Source organism: Molossus molossus, unplaced genomic scaffold, assembly GCF_014108415.1.
Source record: "Molossus molossus isolate mMolMol1 unplaced genomic scaffold, mMolMol1.p scaffold_m16_p_21, whole genome shotgun sequence".
Taxonomy (NCBI): Eukaryota; Metazoa; Chordata; class Mammalia; order Chiroptera; family Molossidae; genus Molossus; species Molossus molossus.
In genome coordinates, this window is record NW_023425357.1 from 49,012,791 (window position 1) to 49,038,172 (window position 25,382).

A 25,382-nucleotide genomic window follows, 5' to 3' on the forward strand; every position below is an offset into this window, starting at 1 on the left:
CCAACGGTCAAGCTTTCCAGAAAGTCACTCTGTCTCTGGGAAGACAAGGTGAACGCAAGACCCCTGGGAGCAGAATGAAATCTTTCATTAAGAAATGTAGGACACCATGCTGAAGAACTATATTAAAATGCAAATGAACCCCCTTTCTAAGGCGCACATTTAAGCTCCGGAACTGGCCCCAAGGACACTGGAACTCTGGGTGCTCCTGCTTCCATCAAGCTGCACCCAGTCAGACGACCCGGTGGGGGGGGGGGCTTAAAAGGCTGCAAGTCTGTTCCAAGCGCAGCTTAACTTCACCGTATTTTTTTATGGGCTGTTAGTTTTTTATGGAACGCAAAACTGAAAGAATGAAACTGAGCGAATGCTAAGACTATTAAGATTTTGCTGTACTTTAATCAGCATTGCAATTTAGTTATAAGGATTTTATTGTAGCAAAAAACTGAAATGAAAACTGGAGTCACGGCGACTGATGCTTAAGGTATTCAGCTCATACTACTGCGAGTGAAAGTGCACCCCTACTGTAACATGGGACCACGATGGAACTCAGCCTCGGACCTGCTAGTTTTTCGTAGTGTATTTAAAGACTGCTCGCTGTTCCCTCTTCTTCTCAAACCAAATGATATTCCATCACTTGAAGTCCTACCCTCATTTTTACGTTCAGTCTGTGGCTGCTGAGTCCTGTCTTACAGGGCGCCTCAGAGGAGACCCCGCCAGCGGTACTGATCCTACTGATCCGTCTGCTCTCAATGCCCCCGGCCACCCGAGTCAGAGGAGAGGCCAACTCCCTGGTCCCGCCCCCACCCCCGCCCCCCAGGGCCTCCCCAGAGGTCTTTAAGCAATCAGCACTTCAATTTTGCAAAGAAATACCATGGGAAACAAATTGGACTGGCAGAAAAATCAGCTTAACTTCTAGGACTGACCAATGACGGCTGTCATTTCCATTCCATCGGCTGGACCTCCGAGGACGGAGACAGTCATCACCTCCAGGGCAGAGCTGCCCACTGGACGGGGACTGCGCCATCTCGCACGCAGGGCGCCAACTGTAACTACTGAGATCACGCGCGGTAGAGACTAGAAGGAAATGCGAATGACACCCAGTCACTCCAATGACATCTGCTGGAAATGTCACTTATGTCATTAATGTACATCAAAGGCCTCACAGTGGAAGTCCTGAACTGCCAACTCTAGTGCACTGGCTCGGCTGAGTGCAAGGATTTGGTGCAGGTAAACCAGGCCAGAAGTCAAAGCCCAGAGGAGCCCAGCAAGTAGAGTCAGAGAGCCACACTCAAGAAAGGAGGCTGCAGAAACAGCCAAGGTCACACACAGCATCTGTGGGGAAAGCCTAAGGAGACCAGGGACGCTGATAACAACATATTTACCCAAAGACTAAGTTAAGGACTGGGATATAAGGATGCTTCCATCAGAGCCAGAGATCTAGAATCTGAAACACAAGAGATGAAGATGTTACAAGGGACCAGTCTGGTGCGACAGACAGAACAGACAGAACTGTGCTCCTCCAGGAGTGGTCCCTGCACCGCCAGGGCCCCCCTGGAAGTCTGCTCCAACTGCAACTCCTGGGCCCCCCTGGAAGTCCGCTCCGACCGCACCGCCAGGGCCCCCCTGGAAGTCCGCTCCGACCGCACCGCCAGGGCCCCCCTGGAAGCCGCCTCCGACCGCACCGCCAGGGCCCCCCTGGAAGTCCGCTCCGACCGCACCGCCAGGGCCCCCCTGGAAGCCGCCTCCGACCGCACCGCCAGGGCCCCCCTGGAAGTCTGTTCCAACTGCAACTCCTGGGCCCCACCCCAGACCTGCTGAGTCTGTGCTGCATTTTAAGGAGGTCCAGGGCTCCATCTCATAAGAAACGAGAGAGGGGAAGGAGAAAGGATCAAGATCAAACTGCAGCACTGTCCTCTTAGAAGAATCCAACCCTACAACTTCCAGAAGGTGAGACCATGACCAACGAAAGAGCTCACCATCAAGACTAACCGTCGTCCACTGAGCCGAGCCTCAAGACCTGAAGCACTGTGACACCCACCCCAACTGTCAGCTCCCCACCTTCAAAATCTGTCTCAACATCACTGGCCTAGGTCCTGCCCTGGACCCGACAGATACTCTCCACAGACTGCCGACACTCCTGGTCCAGAGCCATATGCTTGAAGGCAGAAAGGAACATGGACAGGCACCTGGTCTAAGCCCTTTATTTTACATTATAAACAAGATCTTCTGACTCCCTCTTCAGGGGCTGATTTTTTTGTTTGTTTTTTACATTAATTATTTTGGCCTCTATGTCTTGAAAAAGGATGTTGACCCAGTCAGCACTCTTAGTGGGAGTTGTCAGGCTGAATGTAAACATGTAAATGTAAAAATCAACACGTGAGCACTTTTAGCCAAAGAAAGGTAAAGAATAATCTCATTATTACCAGCATATCATAAAACAGCTCATGTGTTTTGCATCTGCCATGTGCAAAGTGTTGTGCTACATGCATCACATGCCTGACTTCGTCTACCCCCACGACTCCGTTGTGCAGGTACTGTTACTATTCACGCATTACAGATGAGAGCAGCTGAGGTTTGGTGCTCTGTCCAAGGCCGTGCTGTGAGCAAGCGGAAGAGCCAAGACTTCACACTGAGGTATGTTTTGGGTTTTCTTTGTTGTTGTTGTTTCGGGGGGTGGGGAGGGATAAAGTTATTGTTTCTGGTCTTCTCTTAAAAATTATATTTCTTGCCCTGGCTGGTTTGGCTCAGCGGTTAGAGCGTCGGCCCGTAGACCAGAGAGACCTGAGTTAGGTTCCCGCTAAGGACACGTTCCTGGGTTGCAGTTTGTCCCCGGCCCCAGTTGGAGTTGTGTGGGTGGCGACCAGTCAGTGTGTTTCTCTCACATCGATGTTTCTCTCTCTCTCTCCCGCTCTATCTGAAGACGAATGCAAAAATGTCCTCAAGTGAGGATAAAAAAATATATATATATTTCTTAAATGAAAATAATACAGATTCACAGCAATATATGCTTCCACACTAACATTAAATCAGAAATACTGCTTTGACAACAATTTCCCCCCAAACACTGAGCTCTCTGCCAAGCAGCGTTGGCACTGACCGCCCTGGTCCACGTCACTACCCTGCTTCAGCCGCGCACCCGTGGCACACCTGTCCTCTGCCGGGCTCTCACGTCCCTCACTCCTGCTAGTTCGAGGTGACCCTGACGCAGAGGAGCCTCTCCTGTAGGTCAGATGCGCGGTCACCGCCGGGCTCTGACCTGAAGAGCCTCACGCGAAAACACTCTTCTCTAGTGCGCTGCTTCTCACTGTGTCTAGGACTTGTACAGACATAAATGTATCATTTCTCATTCTGACAGACTTTTTCTTTTGTTAATCCTCACATGAGGATATTTTTCCATTGATGTTTAGATAGAATGGAAGGGAAGGAGGAGGGGAAAAAGAGAAATATTGATGAGAGAGAGACATTGATTGGTTGCCTCCCACACAACCCCAACTGAAGTCGTGATCGAACCTGCAACCGAGGTACATGCCTTTGACCAGGAATCGAACCCGAGATGCTTCAGTCCACAGGCCGATGTTCTAACTGCTGAGCCAAACCGGTCAGGGCATTATTCTGACAAATTTTGAGCTTACTCTAAACGGCAAAATTTAAGAAGTTAATTTCTTCCCACTTTATTTAAAAGCCCATCATTTTACTCTCCCTCCTTACCATATTTCTGAAATGTAATGCCAAATCCAAATTTCTTGGTACCTTAGGTAAAGTCCACACCGGGATAGACAAGGCCCAATGAACAGTGCGGACCTTCTCTAGGTGTAAAGAAATAAACATGCTCCTCATGACATGCACTTTGACAACCATGCAGGGGGGGAATACCTGTGTGACTCCCCCCAGTCCCTTCAGGGAAAGCCAAAATCAGCACCCCAGACTGCTGAAGGTGCTGAGCCAGGGAAGGTAGCCGGGGAGCCGTTTGGCCCTGGAGAGGTTGCCCACAGGTAGGGACATCAAGGGTGCCCGCACCAAATCACAGTTGTTCTACACTAAGGTCACTATTTTCTTTCACTTACTCGATTTCTGTTTTGAATTTGAATTTTTCTGGACTTGACTAGTGGAGGATATCTATTTAGCATGAAAATGTCCTTATTAAAGAACAGCTGGCCCTGGCAAGTTTGGCTGAGCGGTTAGAGTGTCGGCCCGCAGTCCAGGGAGACCTGGGTTCGGTTCCTGCTAGGGGCACGTACCTCAGTTGTGGTTTGTTCCCGGTTGGGGTCATGTGGGTGGCAGCCAATTGATGTGTCTCTCTCACATCGATGTTTCTCTCTCTCTCTCTTCCTCTCTCTCTCCATCTCGCTCTATCTGAAGATGAATGCAAAAATGTCCTTGGGTGAAGATAAAAAAACAAAAAAACAGCTAGAAAATAAATGCACCAAATTTTATTTACAAAATAAAAATGTGATAGGCAACATAGAGTTCTGGAAAGTTCATTCTGTACCAAATTTGCACTAATTCTTTTTAGTGTGATTCATTCATTCATTCAACTTTAAGTCCCCAGCACTGAGCCCTGTATCCAGGCTACTGACTCAAAGCTACAGCTGATTCAGTCTCTGACCTGAAGAATCTCATAGCCTAGAAAGGAGCCACCTATCCGATAGCGGTGCCATGACGTCAGAGCCAAACGGAACCAGCAGAGCAAGGAACTGAACCTGGGATGCAGAGGGAGCAGCTCGCCAGAAAGCACATGAAGATGCGCGATCCCTGCAGCAGAATGGAAGACGCGGACACGCACCAGCTTCCCGAGAAAGGCTCTTTGCACCGGGGGAGCCTGGGACAAAGGTGTGAGCCAGAAGGACAGCGTCACGTCTGGGAGCCGCACACAGATGGGCAGCGCGCAGCAGAGAACATGGTGGGAGGAGGCTGGAAGGGGGTCCGTGCGTGGAGCAGCAGAGGGCGGAGCAGAATGGTCAGTGCTGCATGCTGTCCTGTGGGAAGGTTCGGGTAAGGGCGTCACGTGACCCACACTTCAGCGAGAGAAGGCCTGCTGGAGAAGCTAAGCCGCCGGCACAGGAGTCCTGTGGTTGTAACATTCACCCTAAGGCCTGAATTCAGACAGGGACAGAGGGGTGCAGAGAGGGGGACCTAGTCAAGAAGGATTTGAAAGGCAGAACAGATAAGCCTGAGGACAGGCTTACACTGGGTGCAGGTCTTAGGACAGATACCAATGCAATACAGCGTGATACAGCAGCAGAGAGTCCAATGGTCATGTCTAATCCTCAAGTAGGTTTTATTCCTTGAAATTATGATAATTAACATGACACCCTGCTAGAACTTTTTATCCTTGTGGTTACTGAACAAATGATAATTATCAAAGCTACAAGCCTACTGAGAATTAGGATTAAGGGGGTATAAAAAATTAATTGAGCTTCACTGTGTATTTCCATGAAAACAAGATAACAAGCAAACACCAGGATCTCTGAACTGATAGAAACAAAGATAAAACTTAAAGAAAGACTCTACAAAGCAAAGATAATTACCCCCAGAAATATATGTAAATTAGGGAAACAGCTCTGCTCTGCCTGGTTTCCTCAGTGGTTAGAGCGTTGGTCTGCGGACCAGAGAGTCCCGGGTTCGGTTCCCGCTAGGGGCACGTGCCTCGGTTGAGGTTTGTTCCCAACCCCGCCTGGGGTCGGGTGGGTGGCAACCCCTCAATGTGTCTCTCTCACACGTCGATGTTTCTCTCTCTCTCTTCCCATTTCTCTCCCTCCCGCTCTATCTGAGGATAAATGCAGAAATGTCCTCGAGTGAGGATAAAAAAAAAACAACAAACAGCTCTTATTTTGAATACCTCTATTTTAAAGACATTTAGCAGAAACTTCGTTGTTTTCAGCAGACCATTTAAAAGATGTTTACTGCAAATGAGGGGTCAAGGTCTAAGATCAACAAGCTTAGATGAGCCATATTTAACAAGGGCTCAATCTGAAAGGGAAAAAATCCCCATCAAGGCGGAAAGACTATCAGTAGAAATGATTGATACTGTCTGCCAATGCCTAGCATAATACCCAATAAAATTGTTTAGATAAGATTTCTAAAATTACTGTTTTTAATAACATATTGAGAAGTATGAAGGTTTGAAATGGCACCCAGTGGGGCACAGCTGTCCCCTCCCCTGCGGCGTGGCAGCCTCCTGCCGCACAGGACACCCGCTCTGGAGTTCCAGGTTGCTCGCCTTGGCTTCCACGTGAGGCCACCTAACCACAGACTCACTGACTCATCAGCAGTCAGAGCACAGCTCAGGCATCACACACTCCATTCAAAGAGCAGACACAGAGGCAAAATTGCAGACACCATTTCAGGAGGAATCAAGATTAAAATACATAAAACAATCTAGGTATGTGGAAAACTGATTTTCCAAAAGCAAGACACTGGCTTTCATTTTTGGGGGGTCAACTGAATAGTTTCTCGCACCAGGGAAAGCTCAGCTGCGAACCCATGCTTTAAACGGACTGTTAAAAGGACTCCGTAAAATACTCTCCAACAACGATAATGTCCAAGGCACTACAATCGGGAAAAACAATAATTTCCAGCATAAATGCAGTAATTCTAAATTAGTCAAAAACCTATAAATGCAAACCCCTCTCATTATTTATTTTAATAGATAAAAGTCTTCGCTGTTTCTTTAGAGTCATCGCTAAGTTTTGGTTAGAGGAACCTCCAAATAGTGTAAATACTGCAAGTCATTTATAAGGAATCCGTCTTTAAAATGGCTTACGGCGAAGTTCAGTATTTTTCTATTTTGTTTCTTGGCACATTCTGTTTCAGTGTAATGATACGGTGCTGGAAAAGCTTCCTGTGTGTGCCTTCAAGTGCTGTGTACCGTGAAAGCACAGTTCGGAGGTGCTGAGATTCTCAGGGCTGCTGAAGCATGGAAGCTTATCTTATCATTAGCATTCTGCTTCCCGGGATTGCCAAATGCCTGCCGGTGCGGGGGACTCGCCGGGCCCACGGGGCCTGCCGCGGTGGGAACCAGAGCCTGTGCTGAACGGCAGGGAAACACAGCCCAGGCTGCATGTCCTCTTTTCTCTTAGTTCAGAATTAAGTCAGAAATCAAAAAGTGGTGATGTTACGTCTACTGTTTTGTCATTTAACTGATGACAACTGAAGACACGCATCGTTTTTGTTCCTTAAAGTAGAAGCTTTGTTATCGCCTGTTTAAGATTCTTCCCTGAGCTGTTTTCTTATTTCTTTTCTTCGAGATTTTTCTCGTCCATCTTGCCAAAACAGGACTTGAAATCTAAATGGACATGAATGGTGATGGTGAAACCGTGAGGGACCTTTTCGCTGCCACTCTGGCTGGCTCAGCTCACATCTACCTGTTAATGGGTCCTGAGGCTGGAACATGCTGCTTATAGTACCTTAGGGACAAAGCAGCCTCTCGCCAACAGGCTTCTCCCAGAGGGGCCCAAGGTGGCCACAACCTACGGAAAAAGCCCTAAAGACTCCAGTCTTCATTTCAGCTCCTTGGCCACTGAACCAAGCCCTTCTCTTCTCTAAAGTGAGACTGGACACATCCAAAGGCCCGGGTGCAATTTGGGAATCCACCCGTGGTCTTTCCCGGATGCATGAACCTCCTCCAGCCCGTTTTCAACATTCCAGGCACACACCGGAGGAGCAGCTCCACAGCCTTCACCCGCCTGCAAGGAGTTTTACCAGCAGACAGTCTCAGAGCCCCTAGGCCCACCCTCCCGCCGCCCTTCCACTAAGCAGCCATGGGACACAAGGCAAAGCACATGGCTTTGAAACTTAAGTCCCGGGACTGAGGCAAGTTGCTTCATCTCTTCACCAAGTGAGCTTCCCCTTCCTGCCTATGAACATGTATAAAAATACCTATGGCACAGGGAGCTGATAAAGCGTAAATCAGTGAGATGCCGACCAAAAGTTCCCAACTTATAAAAGTTATTTCCATGATGCAGGAAAACAAAAATCATTTAAGAAGCTTTCTTTGTATCCATTTGACAACTGAGGCTCAACTGTCACTTCTCACGCCTGCACAACAACATGACAGGTCACATTCAAAATATAGTGCAAACTGAAGCCTAACAGCCGCAGAACAGTGGTGTTCAGACTCGGGCTCTCCCAAGAGGCACAAAATCCAAATGCTGTCAGATGGCAACATCAAACTTCAGACAAAGGCATTTAAAATTACCCCCTTTGGGGGTCTCCACACTTACCAGACCTTAAGAAAGCTGGCGGAGAAGAGACGACTGCATCAGGTGAGCTGGCCATTTCAAATTGTTGGCTCTAATCATAAGCGTCACAGGCTAAACTACAGCAATTTTCAGAACTGTTTAGTGAAGGTTAGAAGCAATCAGGATTAGATTAATTGAAAGCAGTGTGAGCAGTTATTAACATGATGCAGTGTGCAAAAAAGATAATTATCAAGGTTCATTATCATTTTATTTTCCTTTTATGACTTGAAAACTTACTTTGCTTTGGTAAGTTACAGTTGCTTATATAGATAACGTATACATAATATCCACTTCTCAAAATTAGCTAAGAGTAACATCCTCTATTGAGCAGTGAAGTGATTATGCAACTATGTAACAATGCTCAGAACTTGGCAGTGACGTCTATATCAGTCAGGTTAGCCCAAGTTTCAAACAAAGCTCAGTTTGTATATTCTTATAAAAGTAACAAAACTCAGGTTGATTATTTTAATGACACGTGACATCAATGATTCATTCAAGAAACTTTAGAATCTATACTTCAGAGTTAACAGAAGAATCTGCAACCTCAATTAATTTGAGTAATGACTTCAACATTATCTCTTTTACTACTATGATGTAAACATATGAGAACATCCAACATTTATACTATGCACTAAACTACTTTGCACATGAAACTGAATTAAAGTGACCACATTCAACAAATTAAATGAAATTTGAATTTTTTCTCAGTTGAAGAAGAGAAGGTAGGTTTTCAAAGCTTGTTATTGTGACATGCACTTCAGAGGAAATAGACTAGAGAAGAAAATAAACCCTATGCTTATTAAGGGAAAAGAGAAATGCTTTTAAAACATGTTGAGGGCAGAGCTCAGTGCCCTGTAAGAAGCCGCAGTCACTCTCTGTGACCAGATACTGTATCATCAATCCAATAACACTCTTTATAACCCAGATACATAGTTAGTGGTCAACTCAATACTTCAACATAACGCAAAGCTTTTAAGAAAAAGTGTGAAACAAAAATATATGTGACTATTCCAAGGAACTGTATTAATTAAAATGTCCTAAGGACTACTTTGGAGAACTTCTCTCCTACTTTCTTGGTAGTTTTGGTATCCTCCTACCTAGGAAGCACAGAACTTTTTTTTAAGATTTAAAAAACAAAATGAAATTAGCAATAAGGTTGAGTAAATTTCTTCTGTGTGACTTAGGAAATTAGATCATTTCAATTTCGAAAAAAAGGAGAATGCACAACAGACAACTAAGAACTTCATACAGGGGAAGAGCCCAAAGCACATGGAAACGTATCAGCTGAGAGAAAAAAAAAACATTCTTAACATCAGTGCAAACGCGGTTCATTTTCCTAGGGCTGTGCCTTGCCCTTCTGCCAGCAACACGGGCATCAGCATCTCCCAACATATCGTATAGTGACATCAGTCCCTCCGAGGGGACGATTCTCAGCTGGAGACTTTCTGTTCTTGTTTATGGACACTTTGGGCTCGAGACTCTGTCCAGCCAGCCGGCCTCGGAGACCTTTTGACCCTGGCTCTCGGAGGAGCTGTCAGCCTCCAGGGCTAACTTCGGTGTCGGTGTCGTGACTTTGCAGTTTGAAGAAGTCAGCTCAGGACACTTGAACTATGAGGACTGCCTGCTCGGCGTTTGGGGACCTCGGAGGCCTGGAGTTGGGGCCACACCTGGAGACTGGGCTCCCTGGGGCCGCTTGTCTAGGGAAGGCACCCACTTCCTTCTGAGCCCCGACTGTGCTCCACGGGGCCCCCTTCGCGGCCTGAGCCCTGTCCCCTCCATTTCTGCCACAGAGATAACTGGCTGGGGCTCGGAATGTGGGAGGAATGGAAAAGGGGTGAGACATAGGCCCCGAGCAGATCACAGTCACACCCAGGGGTGAGGCCACCTGACTCTGGGGAGGGACACACAGAAGGGCTCTGGTTGGCAGGAACGTGGTCGCCGCCCGATTTCTAAGGAGGAAGTCTCGGGTGAAGTCGGTGTCACCACCTACTTTCTGGGGGACACACACGGGATAACGTGGGGGGCACCCCCTCATTTCTAGGGGTGGGGGACATCGGGCGGAAGGTCGGCCCGCCGACTGCTTTCTAAGGGGGCGCACGCGGGCCCAAGTTCGCTCCAGGACCCCACTGCCCCCCGCCCCTGGCGCTCGGGCTAGGGGCGCCCCGGCCTGCCAAACCTGAGCGCTTGGCCCGGGCTCTCCGCTCCAAGACCGTCCGGCTCACTTCGGCCATGAGCCCCGCCGCCCCCGCCATCGCGCCGGGGCCGCCGCCTGGCCGCCGCCCCGCCCCCGGGCCGCCTGTCAATGCCGCCCGGCGGCCCCGCCCGCGCGACACTGTCGCGAGGACGCCGGCCGGAAGTGAGCGCGCGCGCCTCCCCCCGCAGAGCCTCGGCCTCCGGAGCGTCCGAGGAGCGGCCCGAGGGGCGAGGGCGAGGGAGCCGGCGTCCGGGCGGCGGGCTGCGCGCTGGGCCGCGGGCCGGCGGCGCGGTGCTTTCCGGCTGCCGTCAAGCGCGGCGCCGGGCGGCGGGCGGGGCCAGGGCGGCCATGGCGGCGGCGGGCCGGCTGCCGAGCTGCTGGGGGCTGCTGGCGCTGCTGGCGCTGCTGGGCGGCGGGCCGGCCCCGGCGCGGGCGCTGCACAACGTCACGGCCGAGCTCTTTGGGGCCGAGGCCTGGGGCACCCTGGCGGCCTTCGGAGACCTCAACTCCGACAAGCAGACGGACCTCTTCGTGCTGCGGGAAAGTCAGTGCTCGCCCGGCCCCCTCCGCCGTGCCCCGGTGCCCCTCCCGGGACCCCCACGTCCCCTGCCCGGAGGGTTGGCTCCCCTGTGTTGCCGGGCCCCTTTCTCAGCCCCGAATCCCTCTCTTTATCGCCAGCATCCTTGACAGCTTGCCTGTCTCCTCCATCTCCCCCGTGCCCCCGCCGTCCTGGCCTGGCCACCCCAGGGGGAGCTGTCCCCTGGAAGCACCCCAGTTTTTTCCTGAGGAGCCCGCGGCCTTCACTCAGGCACCTCCTCCCCGTGGCACCACCTGCCTTCCAAAGCCCTTCCCGATTCACAGGAGTCTTGAGCCACGTCCCCTCCCAAGGCCCCTCCGTTGCTTTCTGCCTTTCTCCCTCCCTTTTCCTTCCCCTTTAGTGAACTGGAAAAGGTGCATCTTGACGACGTCTTCTCAGAGGGCTTCTCCCAGCCTCCACCTGCACCTCAGTCACCTGCCCCTCCTTTGTCAGGGTCCCAGCCCTCTGGGCCCTCCCATCGCCTACACTCCACAGCTCCCAGAGCTGTTTTGCATGGGCCGCTAGTACACTCGGGAAAGGACTCTGCACCTGCAGATTCCTCCCATCCTGAGCTGCCTCATCTCTTGTATGCAGCTGACCCTTCCTTGCTTTGGTCACTACCATATCTCTGCCTTCTTTGCCAACTTGAGGTTTGCGAGTTCCTTGCTTTAACCATCCTAAGCAAACTTTGTTGGTGCATCTTGATGCTGACGATGGGCATTAGAGGGTCTTGGCATTCTTGAGAAGCCACAGCACCAGGTACTGTTTAAGGTCAAGGCCACAAAGGAAGGAGTGAGTACTCACACAGAGTTTGACTGACAGGATCCTGGCCCAGATTTCTTGGGGCCCTTGCAAAGCCCCCAGAGCCCCTTGTGGACCCTGGCTATATTTTCCTCTCTTTGTATGACTCCGTATGTTGCCAAAAGGGTGCGTACTCCCAAACCTGTAGCTACTCCCACCAGACTGGACACAGAGACTCTTCTAACGTTAAAGGCGGCTTATGTTTGATTAAATGATTCTAAAAGTCTGTTCCGGTGAGTGCTCATTGAGTTCCAAGAATGCATCAACCTGGGGGAAGGTTCTACAGGAGCCACAAGAGGAGGGTCTCAGCAGATTCAGCTTTTCCTGCTGACATGCGAAGTCATGTTCTTAGTTGGGTACCTACTGTAGGCGTTCCCATGTCCTTAGGGCGATGCATCTTATGAACTAGACAGTCTTCCAGGTTTGGGGAAGACAGGGCTTGGCATATAGTTATAAGACATGTTCCTTTTTTATTCCTCACCCAAGGATATTTTTCCACCGGTTTTTCAGATAGAGCAGGAGGGAGAGAGAGAGAAACATTGATCGGTCACCTCCCGCACAACCTCAACCGAGGTACGTGCCCTTGACCGGAATCGAGCCCGAGACTCCTTGATCCATGGGCTGACGCTCCAACTGCTGAGCCACAAGGCATGTCCTTTAAGTCAACTGATCTGACTCCTGGCTGAAGCTGTTCTTTTGCTTCAGTTCGTCTTGACCAACTACATTGTCCATGTTCATCCTTCCTTTTGAATGTTGACTTGGTGATAATACTGCTAGCAATCTTCATTTCATCAGATGCGTAGCTTTGGAAGGGCACATGAATTAGAGTAAAATAAAAGTTTTCTTGTTGAGAACAGTGCCCAGAAAATCCTTGTAAACACTGATTGGGTGTCTTACCAGGGAACATTACAGCCGGCCCTCGTTTATTGCAGTTAATCCATTCCAGACTCTAGCGGTTGCACCTGGCGTTGAAGGATTCCTAGGGTGCTCGAATACGTAGGACTACAGTCCACACATACAGTAATTCTAATTTAATTGTAATACAGGGGTGTGAAATTGACTCAGACAACCGAGCGCATGCTGTATCATTTTCACTGTCTCGATCAACTTTTTAATGAATATATTTGAAAAAAACACGATAGAGTGGAGCTGCAAAAGTCGAAGCGCAAAGTGGCGAGGGACAACTGTATTCTAATATTATATATTTGCTTCTTTTAGGAAATGATTTAATCGTCTTCTTGGCAGACCAGAATGCACCCTATTTTAAACCCAAAGTGAAGGTTTCCTTGAAGTAAGTACAAATGTATTTGTTTCTGTAAAACAGTCAGTAGCATAATGAGGGATATGTAATACCCAGGTGGATTGTCTTCAAATTAAAATTTACCCAATATGGTGTTGACATAAAACCACTAGTTGCATTTATCTCTCTCTCCCACTCCCTCCCTCCCTCCCCCTCTCCCTTCTTCTGTCTCTAAAATAAATTTTAATATCCAAAATTAAATCTTTTATAAATAATACAAGGGTTATTAATTGATAAATGACAGTGATACTCTCTGCTGCTTTAATGATTGTAAGCCTCCACTTGTTATAAACACCTTCCAAATATCTTGGTACCCTTAACCGAAAAAAAAAAAAAAAAACCTAAGTGAAAGCACTCTGTTGCCAATGCTTGAGCCTAAAACTGAAGTTTTCCTTGATATATTTCAGCTTGGTCTTGTTTCTTAAGACGACTAACTTTGCATTCGCCCTGAATTCTCCTGTAGACCGAACAGGTCTACGTATGTGAAGGATGATAAGATATTGAGAAGAGAATGAAGTTAATCAGTTGTGTGAAATGTTAACTTGGAACTGTTTTGGAGTGGTACAGATATAGAGGTGTCCTTTTCTACCCTAACTCGGCTGGACCTCCGAACTGCTTGTCTCCTGCAGGAACCAGAGCGCACTGATCACGGGCGTAGTGCCGGGAGACTACGATGGAGACTCTCAGATGGATGTCCTCCTGACGTATCTGCCCCAAAACCATGCTGGCGGTGAATTAGGGGCTGTGATCATCTGGGGACAAAATCAAACATTAAGTGAGTTTGTCTTAGGAGCTTTTAATGTTTGTCATTGGATAGGAAAGGAAAAATGTGCCTGATATTTTCATGTAACAAAAATTTTGCTCTGAAGCCACTTTAAAAGAATGCACTTGTTGTGCTGGCTGGTTTGGCTCAGCGGATGGAGCGTCGGCTCGCAGACAAATGAATCATGGGTTCGATTCCGGGCAAGGGCACGTGCCTGGATTTTGGTTCATCCCTGGCCATAGTTGGGTCATGTGGGAGGCAACTAGTTGATGTGGCTCTATCACATCGATGTTTCTCTCTGTTTCTCTCTCTCTTTCCCTCCTTCCCACTCTATCTGATGATAAATAGAAAAATATCCTCAGGTGGGGAATAAAAAAAAAAGAATTCAATCGTTGAGTGTCAATAATTATCTGTAAAACATGTTTTTGAAAGTCCATTTTTTGATTTTTCATTTTCAACCGAGACCTGGTCTGAGGTCAGTTTCAGAAAACAAACTTCAGTCTGGCTGTCTTGAGGAGGAGAGAGAGTCACTGAAGGGTTTGGATGGCTGAAGAACAGACTCCAGGTTGAACTTTCTAAAACCGTCCCCAAAGCCTCCTGGGGAGCCACAGCCAAAATGTCACTATCAGAAAGTGGCCATCTGCGCAGCTGCCAGGATGCCACCGTGCCCACGGTGATTCTCCCAGCAAACTGGACGCCCTACCCCTGCCTCTTGAGACTCAGTGGTCAGACCCGAGGAGGCGAGGCAGAAGCACAGCGTCACCGCGCTCCTGCTTCGGTGCATCCACTGGGCAAGGCTGGCGCTGGACTCGGAGTCTCGGGTGGCTGAGCCATGCGGTCCAGGAGAGCGTAGCGAGGGTGAAGCGTTGCGAGTCAGTCTGCCACATCCACTCGCAAACCTCCACATCTTATCTGAAAGTCAACGAATTAATCATACCCAAACAGACACCTTTGTCTGCAGAGGGGACCGCTTTGTTTTCTGTAATTTGGGAAGGTAGGCAGTCCTCGCAATACTTCAGATTTCCGCAGGCAGTAAAGATCTGCAAGAGGAGGACCGTGGAAAGCGGACATTTCAGAGTCGAGTAGTGTTGCGTATGTTGTCTTGTCTGCCAAGAGACCTTCATCGTCAGTTGCTCTGGTGCTGACTTGCATGTAAAGAAGATGCACCTGAGGTTCTTAGAGGGGGCTCTAAGCAAACGGAGATCATGCTGGTCCTCACTTAGAATGAACTCCCCCAGTGTTTTGTCTTTATGAACTTGGTGTCCATTTGATTTAGATTTATAATGTCTCATTAATGCTAATAGTTGGAATTAGTTAGAGACGAATCAAATAATATTTTTCCCTAAGGGTGATGTCAAAAATAATTTAAAATTTCTGTAATTTGTGTATGTGCTCTCTTCACAGATCCCAATAATATGACCATACTCAATAGGACTTTTCAAGATGAACCTCTAATTATGGAGTAAGTGTGTGTTTGCTTCCCTTTGAGTAGTTTTAAACTTACAAGCCTGAAATAAAAAATTTCACATAAAAATCTACTTAGCTAAGTAGTGTTGACACGTAACTCGTTCTCCCTTTAAAGCTGCTAAGGGCCTGTGCTCCTGGTGATACGATATTTAGTTGCTATGATGCAAAGGGCCTTTACTCTTGGTGATACCATATTTAGTTGCTATGATGCTAAGGGCCTGTGCTCATGGTGATACAATATTTAGTTGCTATGATGCAGGAAAGAAACAATAAAGTCAGTATTTTGGATAGAAGAAGAGGTTTATATTTTGTTTACGTTTCAGTAGCTTTGAATGTGTCTTGTTATGCATCTGTGTTGATTCCAGCCATGTCATTAGTCAGAGAATTCAGAAAACTGCTTGTGGGTAAAACTGTGAGTGCTTAATAGACAGATATCAGGAGTACAGGGTTTCCTCCAGCGATGTGCACAGATTTCCATACTGAGGAGGAACTTGTGTCCTGTTTTACAGCTCTCCCTTCATCTTATTACTCATTTACTCAATGTAGGCTCATACCAGGATAAAATTAGTACAAATGTCCAGATTTCTGGTAAAGAGGTGGAGTTCACTGGGGGACTCATGCGGTGTGTGACCCCATTCTTGTCCTTTCTTATTTATTAAAATCTCAGTCATAGTGTTAATAGGTCAGTGGCCATTAGAAGTCTGTATGTTCATGGGTTGCTCTTCTTAAAGGCACTCAATGTGATTCTTTTCATTGTGTACAGTTCATTGTTATTGCAACATTCAGCGGCCACTTTGAGTGTCTGTACCAGACGGGGATTACTTTTGTGGGTCATTTATCCTACGTCCATCTAACAAATAAGTTGGATCATGATTCTGAAATCAGTGATGTCTCCTCATCACTCATGGGTGGGCTAGATTGTGCGGAGGTTACAGACAACCCCCAAATTTTAGAACACAAGGTTATCTCTACACCCCTCCGTGTCCCCTGTGCCATCACTCGGGGGGCCAGGCTGTCAGAGGCCTGGTCGTCGGTGGGGCTGGGCTCCCTGGGACACCTGCTCCTCTCTCTGCCCTGGAAAGAGGCTGGGGGCCCAGCTACACCCCCTCCGTGTCCCCTATGCCATCACTCGGGGGGCCAGGCTGTCAGAGGCCTGGTCGTCGGTGGGGCTGGGCTCCCTGGGACACCTGCTCCTCTCTCTGCCCTGGAAAGAGGCTGGGGGCCCAGCTACAAAAGCTCAACACTGTGCCTGGAAGAGACTGTCACCTCTGCTGACGTCTCATGACCACGGCAGAGACTGTGAGCACTGTAATGTCCACCACACTGCCTCAAGGTCCTTCCTCCTTTGAAGCTGAGTTAGAGAATTTAATAAAATAGCTGCTTAATGTTTTCTTTTCAGCTTCAATGGTGATTTAATTCCTGATGTGTTTGGTGTCACCAGTGAATCCAACCAGCCGCAGATACTACTAGGAGGGTGAGTGAAGAATATGCGTGTGACCATGTGATGAACTGTAGGTGTTACTGCCGCGGGGGCTGTGTCTGTGCGACCTGCTTGCTCGGACATTGTGGCGAAACCCAGCGCACTGGGAATCCTTGCTCTTAAAGCTTTTTGAGGGAGCGTTTGGGCCACGCGAGCTTCCCAGTCTGGGTGTGATCTGCAAGTACCTCTGTGGAGAGCCAGCCGAATCCCTCCGTCCCTCTGGAAACCAGAGATGCAGACTGTCCAGGTCCCCATTGAAATGTCGGCTCGTTAGGTGGTTGTGACGTTGTGCATTGACTGTCCACCTTAGCCGTGGTAGCTCCCAGACTCTTAGTGATAAGCTTCGTTCCTTTCTTCTTTTATTTTTTTTATCCTCACCCAAGGACATTTTTGCATTTATCTTGAGATAGAGCAGGAGGGAGAGAGGGAGAAAGAGAGAGAGAGAGAAACATCGATGTAAGAGACACATCGAGTGGTTGCCACCCACACGACCCCAACTGGGGCCGGGGACAAATCGCAACCGAGGTACGTGCCCTCAGCGGGAACCGAACCCATGACTCTCTGGTCCGCAGGTCGACGCTCTAACCGCTGAGCAAACCGGCCAGGGCCCTTTCTTCTTTTATTTGTTCAGTGAGCAGTCGGTGATTGTAAGTGTAAACATTCCTTCCCTGGGCTCTGGAAGCTTCTCCGTGTACACTGTACACTTGACCAGTATGTGTGAGGACTCCGGCCGTCCGGGCCTGCCATTCCCGGGTGAGACCACCTGGGATCCTGCAGTATCGTCATCGCAATTCCTCTCGCTCAAAATAGAATTGTCCTAACGCGAGCCTTCGTGACGGCAAGACACTTGTCACCAGATACCTTGAACGTGGTTAATTTCTTTTTTTGTTAATTAATTTTTTTAATGTATCTTTATTGTTGAAAGTATTACAGATGTCCCCCTTTTTCCTCCATGGGCACCCTCCTCCCTGCTCCCACCCCCCGCCTTTACTGCACTGTCGTTGGTGAGCATGGGTCATGCATATGTGCATGTGCGTTCCTCGGTTTGTCTCTTTTGTGTCTGATAAGGCACATTTTCGGTTCAGGAGCCCAGAGCACACTCATTTCCCAGCCGGGGCAGACACACGCCTTCTCAGTCTCTTCCCCAGGTGCTTGGAAAGCTAATGAGTTTTCCTTCCGCACTTTGGAGAAGTCGTGTATTTTTATGATTAGTTTTTGAAATGTGACTCACAGGCACACAGATGAGTACATTGTCAAAATTTAAGGTATTCTGAAGAAAACTCCTATTTCCTATCACTTTTTTTGAAGGTTTGTGATAAAGAGTTTGGGTGTTTTGATGCTATTTATAGTGACCTTTGGAAGACTGATTGTGAAGCCTGAATGAGGAAACTGTTTTCTCCCAAACTTTGAAAGGCACCAGGAAGAGAACCCTGTTTCAGAGGCCAGTTGGGCGAGGTCCTGCGTCGCCTTTGTGGCTAGGAGTCGCGTGTGGGTGGGCGGGGACCGCACAGGCCGCTGCTGCCGCAGCGAGGTCCTCGAGTTTGCGCTGGGCTGGGACTGCTCAGAAACCCCGCCTCCATCTTTGTGGGTTTCTGCTTAGTGTACAAGAAGCCTGCTCAGAATGTCATGTGGCAGCGTCACAGCTTGTTTACTTGTGAATTCGGTATGAGATCTCTCTTCTCTGATGATCCTTGGAAACCGTAGCTTTTAAAACTCGTTCTACCCTGGCCAGTTTGGCTCAGTGGTTAGAGGGTCGGCCCATGGGCCAATGAGTCACAGGTTTGATTCTGGTCAAGGGCACACACCTTGGTTGCGATTTGCCCCCGGCCCTGGCTGGGGTCCACTTGATGTGTCCCTTTTACATTGATGTTTCTCTCCCCCCCCCCCCCACTCTATCTGAACAAAAATGGAAAAATGTCCTCGGGTGAGGAAATGAATGAATGAATGAATGAATGAAAGAAAACTCGTTCTGCCCAAAGACCTGCTCACTTTCGGTTCTGGCATGTTAGACTGGTGGGCTCCCGCATGCGGGAGCAGCGCTCGGGTGCGATTTCTTATTTAAATGTCAGTGCAGATTCCGCAGCAGTAGCTGACCATATCGTAAGTTACGAGCTTGTTTCCAAGATTTGTCCTGGTGCCAGTGGCAAGAGGGAAGAAGCGTGAATCGGCAGCAAAGGGCTTCTGTCCACAGCACGGTCGGGAAGCCTGCAGCCCAGCAGTGCCGCGACCCAGGCCACGAGCGCAGAGCGTGGCCCTGTGGGGACAAGCACTGGGCCTCACCAAGCGGAGGGAAACGCGCAGGCCCTGCAGCTTTCCCGGCCGCAGACCGTGCAGAGCAGAGGTGGGGAAGCCGCCACCATGGACGCTCCAGACTGGGCACAGGACCGCTGATGGGCAGCCTCGGCACACTCATTGAGAAAGCGAAACTACCTTTTTTAATGTAAATATTGTGCTTTATGCCTATGCCAGACCCAAGATTATCTTAAATTTATTTAAATTTGGCCAGCACCTCAATGTTATGGAAAATCTGCAAGATCTTTAAATAGGGTGCTAAATGCTCCCACAGGCTTACAGGACTATAGACGCTACCTGTTGATCTGGGCAAAATCAACAGCCAAAAGGGCCCTGGCCAGTTTGCTCAGTTGTTAGAGCATTGGCCCGTGGACCAATGAATCCCAGGTTCGATTCCAGTCAAGAGCACGTGCCTCGGTTTCGGTTTATCCCCGGCTCTGGTCAGGATTGTGCAGGAGGCAACCAGTCAGTGTGTCCCTCTCACATCAATGTTTCTCTCTCTCTCTCTCCCACTCTATCTGAGGATAAATTGGGGGGGGGGGGGTTGGTATCCTCAGGTGAGGATAAAAAAACAAAAAGGGCAAAAAAGGGCAAAAGAACATGTGAGATGGGAAATAGCACGGCCGTCTTTGGAAACAAGACAGCCGACTGTTTATTTACTGAAAGTAAAGACTCACAGAGGCATATGTAAGCTCAGATCATTTCAGCGAATCACCTTCTAGATCAGCAGTCCTCAACCTGTGGGTCGCGACCCCTTTGGGGGTTGAATGACCCTTTCACAGGGGTCGCCTAAGACCATCAGAAAACACACATTTCCGATGGTCTTAGGAACCAAGACACTGTCCCTCCGTCTCCAGGCGGGTCGCCCACGCGAGATACGCCACAGACAACATGAGGAGCTGCGTCACGGGGCCGCGGCTCAGGAAGGCCGAGACCACTGCTCTGGCCCTCAGGTCCCAGGTGCTCCCACCTAAGCCAAGATTGATGCGCCCGGGCATGTGCCTGTGTCCGCTGGACCTGACCCCTCTCCCATGACAAGGCCACATTTTTCACCCACCCTGAGTGTTCCTAGTGGTGCATTTCCCAGGGAGTGAAGACCCGCAGGGCACTAAACACAGATGTGCCAAACTGACAGAATTTTCTGTCTTTCTCTTTCCTCACACTTATTTCTCTTGGGAGGGAGCTTGTGGGCCCCAGGAGGCGCTGGCCCCCTGCGGCAGCCTGGCTTCAGTTGCCTGCAGTGGGTTGTGCAGTAACGGCAGCTTTTGTTTCGGTGGCTTTGCCTCTTCCCCCCGCTGTGTCGAAGAGCCTGTTCTTGTGGGGGGAGGGCTCGGAGACCACGCGCAGAGCAGGCCCCTGCGCTGCCCTCGGACCCGCTCCCAGGGCAGGCCGCTGGCAGGAGGGCAGCTGCCTTTCAACCAGGGTGGTGCGGATGGTGAAGGCGAGCGTCTCGAATGGGACTGGAATATTCTCTAGGACAACCAGACCTGTGGCTAAAACTTTTACTTAATTTCTTTCATATTTTGTATGCATTTCTCCATAACGTAGCTAAAACCTATTTTATCAAATCATGTCCCAAAAAATTCCATTTAAAGTCAAGCACCTTATGTTGTCTTATGAAATATTTACGATCTTCTCTCTCCTATTAACAGGAAATAAGTTGACATGCTAGCTTCTGAGCCCAATAATTTCCGCAGTATATCCCTTCCCATGTTGAAGTCACAAGAAAGTGTTGTGATATCTAGAGAAATAAGAAAGGAATGGTATTACTTCTCATTTTTCCGTTCTGCTGTATCTAATTGTATCAAAAGCCAGACATCAAGCCAGCATTCATGCACATTCCCTGAAGGGCTGCACAGCTCCTGTCGGTTACTTCCTGTTTGGAATGACTGTGGCTGTGTACGTGGCATCTCTAGACGCTCACCGGTGGTGAACATGTGGCTCTACCACCTTGTTTGTATAACCTAGTTTATGAAAACAGATGAATCCACCTGGCCGGTGTGGCTCAATGGTTGGGCGTCAACCCTGCACCAAGAGGTTGCTGGTTGGATTCTCGGTCAGGGCACATGCCCAGGTCGTGGGCCCGATCCCCAGTGCGGGGCGTGCAGGAGGCAGCCAGTCGATGTTCCCTCTCATTGATGTTTCTATCTCTCCTCCTTTTTTTCCCCTCTAAGAATCAATAAAGAAAAAAAATTTTTTTTATTGAGTAAAAATAGATAACCCCTTTTATCAGTTTCATTATTTTAACACTGACTGCTTTAGTAACCTGCCCTACACCATATACTGTCCTTTTGTCCCCAGTTTTTATCCTGTTCCTTGAGATACATATTAACACATTTATTTGAAATGAAGAAATGAGGTCAGACTCTTTCTGACAGAAATAACTCCCATTTTGAGGCTGCTTTGACAGTGAGGCCTGGCTTTGTGGATTGGATTGTGTGGCAGATGTTTTGCCTGAACTGAACCAGCAGCTAAATCAGCAGCTCTTCATCTCTGTGCTTTTATCATGGAAATGTAAGCCCGGGTAGGAGCAGAGCAGAGCCCGGATTCCTGCGGTGCAGGTCCCCCAGCTGTGGTTGCCAGTGCAAGGCCCAATCCCACCCCTGTTCTCCTCCTGCCCCCCAGACATTCTCAGCCCATAAATATGTCAGCGTATGTCTCTGAAACAGAAGGATTGAAGAAACACATAACACTATACATATATATCACGCCTAAAAATTAAGACTAATTTCTTAGTGTTATATTTCCAGGGAGATTTTAATAGAGTATATGAACAAGGTTTCTTAGCACTTAGACCAGCAAAGATGGGGGTGGGAACAGACTGCTGAGTCCTGTCCCATTCTATCAACGTCATAAGGACGAATAAACTAATACATCTTAAAGCCCTATTCATCCCTTTGAGAAAAGCTTTTCCAGTAAAATTTTACCTTTGGTTTAATAAGTGATCAAACTATCTAATGTGTGTTCTTATCAATTGTACACTAGTAGTTAAAATAAACTCATAGGGTTGTTTTTTTTTTAACTACATGGATACGTAAACAAAATCACTGAAATACCAATTTTGGTTTACATACCGGTTTTTTTCCAGACATATGATAGAGTGATCACTAAAAAGACTTCAGATACAGAAAAGTTTTATGTCATGAAGAAGCCCTATAAGGAAATGGGGTAGAGGCACAACTTCAGGGGTGAAGGGAAAGGCGGACAGTTGCAGAGGAGCTTGACATGGTTGTGTGTGGGCACCCAGCAACAGCTCAGCGTGGCCCTTACATTCCACTGGCTGCATTTTCAAGAGCGATCATTTTATTTTAAAATGTCAACAATTCTAATAGAGTTGAAGATGACCTATTTTGTAGCTATTTAAGCTGATGAAAACATTTAGGTTACATTCTTAGAAATGAATTTAAGTGCGTTCGGGGGCACGTAGATTTTCAGACTTTTCTTAGAGCCCGAGCAGAAATGTGTGGACCACTGGACCAAAGGAGCAGGCAGCAGGGAGAAGCACGCCGCCCCGTCCGTGCCAGACCCCTTCCTGCCACCGCGTCTCCTGGGCTGTCGTGAGTCAGCACAGGCTGATCCTCGGAAAGTGGGTGGGTTAGGAGTCATTTCAGCAGCAGTTGCCATAGGCAACTAGAAGCTACAGTTGACATTAATTACATTTAAGTTTGTTCTTTGGTAAATGCTGTTCTTCGAGGTTAAGGGCAATGATGCCCACACATTAGAACACCTTGACATAGTTATGTGTCCTGTGTGTGGGGTGGGGAGTGAGCTAATAACTAGAATTTTCTACAGAGGTCAAGAAATGTCAACAAATAGACTCAGCACGGCTCGGAACTGCCCACTTTTCATCTCTGCTGTGTCTTCCTTTGTAATCAGAACACTTTGTACTTGTGACCTTGGACTTCAAATGGAGTTGAGCACGTATGAGAAGATTATAGATTATATGAGCATAGTCGCTTGAAAAATATGGTGTTTGCTTCTTATTATTGAAAAACTAGGATATGTACCAAGAGCAACATTAAATGTAGAAGGAAAAATGAATTTTATTTTGAATTATAACATTTTAAACAATTTGTGATAGACAACTGTATATTCAGTTTTCAGCTATCTTGAAATGCACCACACCTTTGGTACACATCAGAAGGGTAAATAGACACTGTGCATAAAATATAGGGATCAGTTAACTGCCTTTAAGAAGTGTTCATGTAAAATAGCAGAGCACAGCCCTGGCCAGAGTGTTCAGTAGTTAAAGCATCGGCCCGAGGACCAAAGGGTCGCGGGTTCGGTTCCCAGTCAAGGCTACGTACCTGGGTGCAGGTTCGAGCCCCAGCCTGTCAGGGCACGTGTGGGAGGCAAACAGTCAATACGTGTCTCTCACGTTGCTGTTCCTCTCACTCTCTCTGAAAAAATCAATGGGAAAAATATCCTTGGGTGAGGATTAACAAAATAAATAAATAAAATAGCGAAGTGCGGGCAGCAAGTATAAATGTTTACTGCGATGAGCTTCAGTGTTGATTTGAAATGTTCAGAAAAGCAAGGTCACAGTGAGTATTTTGTTGAGAGTTGCTAACTGGGAGGTCCCCCCGCCGAAGGAGACCAGAGGCCGCCTCCACCACTGCCCAGCGGGGTGCCAGACCTTCCGCTGTTTCCAGAGAAGCCGCAGGCTCAGACTTTTATTTAAGTTTTAGCAGTGGATTCAAAACTTACAAAACAGCGTGTGGGTCAAGTGAAACATGTTGCCGCTGCGCTGGGCCTCATCTCTGTGACTGTTGCTGTCGCTGTCCTGGACTCTTCATTTGAAACGCATCCTTGTCAAATAGTTCCGAGGACAAATATCACCAGTTGTTGGAGGTTTTCCACAGTTCTATTACAACTCATTTGAAAGCAGACCTGTAAAGAGTTCTGCGGGGAGCGAGCTCAGTAACTGCCCTGGTGCAGTTACACAGCCGCATGACAACCCCATTCATCTTGACTTGGTGAAAGCGTGTGTTCTAACTCACGTTGGCCTACAGTGACAAACTCATTGGAAACACCAGGAAGCTCTTTTGAAATTACTTTGGGTTAAACTTGTCATGGAATCTCTAACCTGTGTCTGATTATTTTATTAGTAATTAAAAATACATGCATGCTTAGGATGTAAGAACCGATGACTGCCTGACCTGTCTTAAGAAGAAGTGAACCAGCCATGTTACACTGAACGTAGTGGAAATTATTTTAAGCACGTCTGACCTGTGCCGTCGGAAGGAGGAGCAGGCATGGATGCCTGGCACTGAGTTACCCACGACAAGTGCTGAGCACCATTTCTCAGTTTACTTTAGTATTTACCGTGACCTTATAGCATGGGGTTGGTGAAAGTAATAAAGGTGGGTTGTGCGGAGCCTGCTTGGTTTTGTTTTCCTGCTGTGTTCAGGTTACAGCGAGGCCCAGTGTGTGCTGGAAGGCGTGTCCAAGGGGCCTGTCAGGGTGGAGTTCTCTGTGCAGAACACTGACCGTCTGTGTGGAGAACAGTCTCTCCTAACGAATGCCTGTTCTTTTCCCCAGATTCCGCCTGCCAAGGACAAATTAGTGAATTGTTCTCTCCACTTTCAAAATACATCAAAACTAAATTCACAAATAAAACTCGTTTGCTACACAGAGCGTTGGATACTGGGTGGATCGTTAATTTGGACTTAATTATCCTTAAATTGCTCCTCAGAGATGACATGCCTATACTTCCATAAGGGATGGGACCCTAGTACTATGAAAGAAATGGCAAATTCTCACTAGAAATAGAAAACAGGTGCTACTGAAGACCGACTCCGTCCAGCCCGCGAGCAGCCAGGGCCGGGCAGGTCCCGGCTGCGCCTCGCTGATCCCGAGGGCTCGCGCTCTCAGAGGTGGCTCCGCGGAGGTGTCAGTGCAAACCAAAGAGCTGGTAGTCGAGAAAGTGCTCCCGGGAAACAGTAGGAGACCGCAGGCCTCTTGGAGAAAGCGGATCTGAGCGGGGCCTTGATCCATGGGAATGCCTGCTGACGAGGAATTGTGGGGGGCGATCTTACTTAAGCTTGCTCGTCCTTCAGTTCTGGGGGGGTGCTTCCGTGTGGGCTGCAGGCTCCCGTGGGAAGTCTGCCCAGCCGTGTCCACGGGTGTGCCATTTCCTGTCCCACGGCAAGTTCCATCTCTGCGTGGTCCCCAGCACCTGTTGCTGCCTGGCTGTTGATTATGGCCCTCCCGGCGGTGTGAGTAGCCGCTCGTGCGGTTTTCGTTCACGCTGCCTCGGTGACCAGTGATG

General features: G+C 48.4%; 2 protein-coding genes across 17 annotated transcripts in view; one reads left to right on the top strand and one right to left on the bottom strand.

Moving 5' to 3' along the window:
- The window catches only part of PHKB (phosphorylase kinase regulatory subunit beta), a 104,218-nt gene extending 93,719 nt beyond the window's left edge, over positions 1-10,499 (bottom strand). For 8 of the 15 annotated variants that reach the window (XM_036274200.1, XM_036274196.1, XM_036274195.1 and 5 more), the window contains exon 1: positions 10,414-10,499. In XM_036274200.1, the coding sequence (XP_036130093.1) occupies positions 10,414-10,489 (76 nt within the window). In that variant the 5' untranslated portion in view covers positions 10,490-10,499. Of the gene's footprint in view, positions 1-920; positions 994-8,219; positions 8,334-10,413 lie in introns of those variants that run through there. The other 7 variants (XM_036274193.1, XM_036274202.1, XM_036274203.1 and 4 more) reach the window with 7 other exon arrangements.
- Positions 10,500-10,779: 280 nt separating this feature from the next.
- The window catches only part of ITFG1 (integrin alpha FG-GAP repeat containing 1), a 95,686-nt gene continuing 81,083 nt past the window's right edge, over positions 10,780-25,382 (top strand). Inside the window, exons 1-5 of one of the 2 annotated variants that reach the window (XM_036275034.1) lie at positions 10,780-10,975; positions 13,028-13,100; positions 13,739-13,884; positions 15,277-15,334; positions 16,739-16,813. In XM_036275034.1, the coding sequence (XP_036130927.1) occupies positions 10,780-10,975; positions 13,028-13,100; positions 13,739-13,884; positions 15,277-15,334; positions 16,739-16,813 (548 nt within the window). Of the gene's footprint in view, positions 10,976-12,008; positions 12,043-13,027; positions 13,101-13,738; positions 13,885-15,276; positions 15,335-16,738; positions 16,814-25,382 lie in introns of those variants that run through there. The other variant, XM_036275035.1, reaches the window with a different exon arrangement.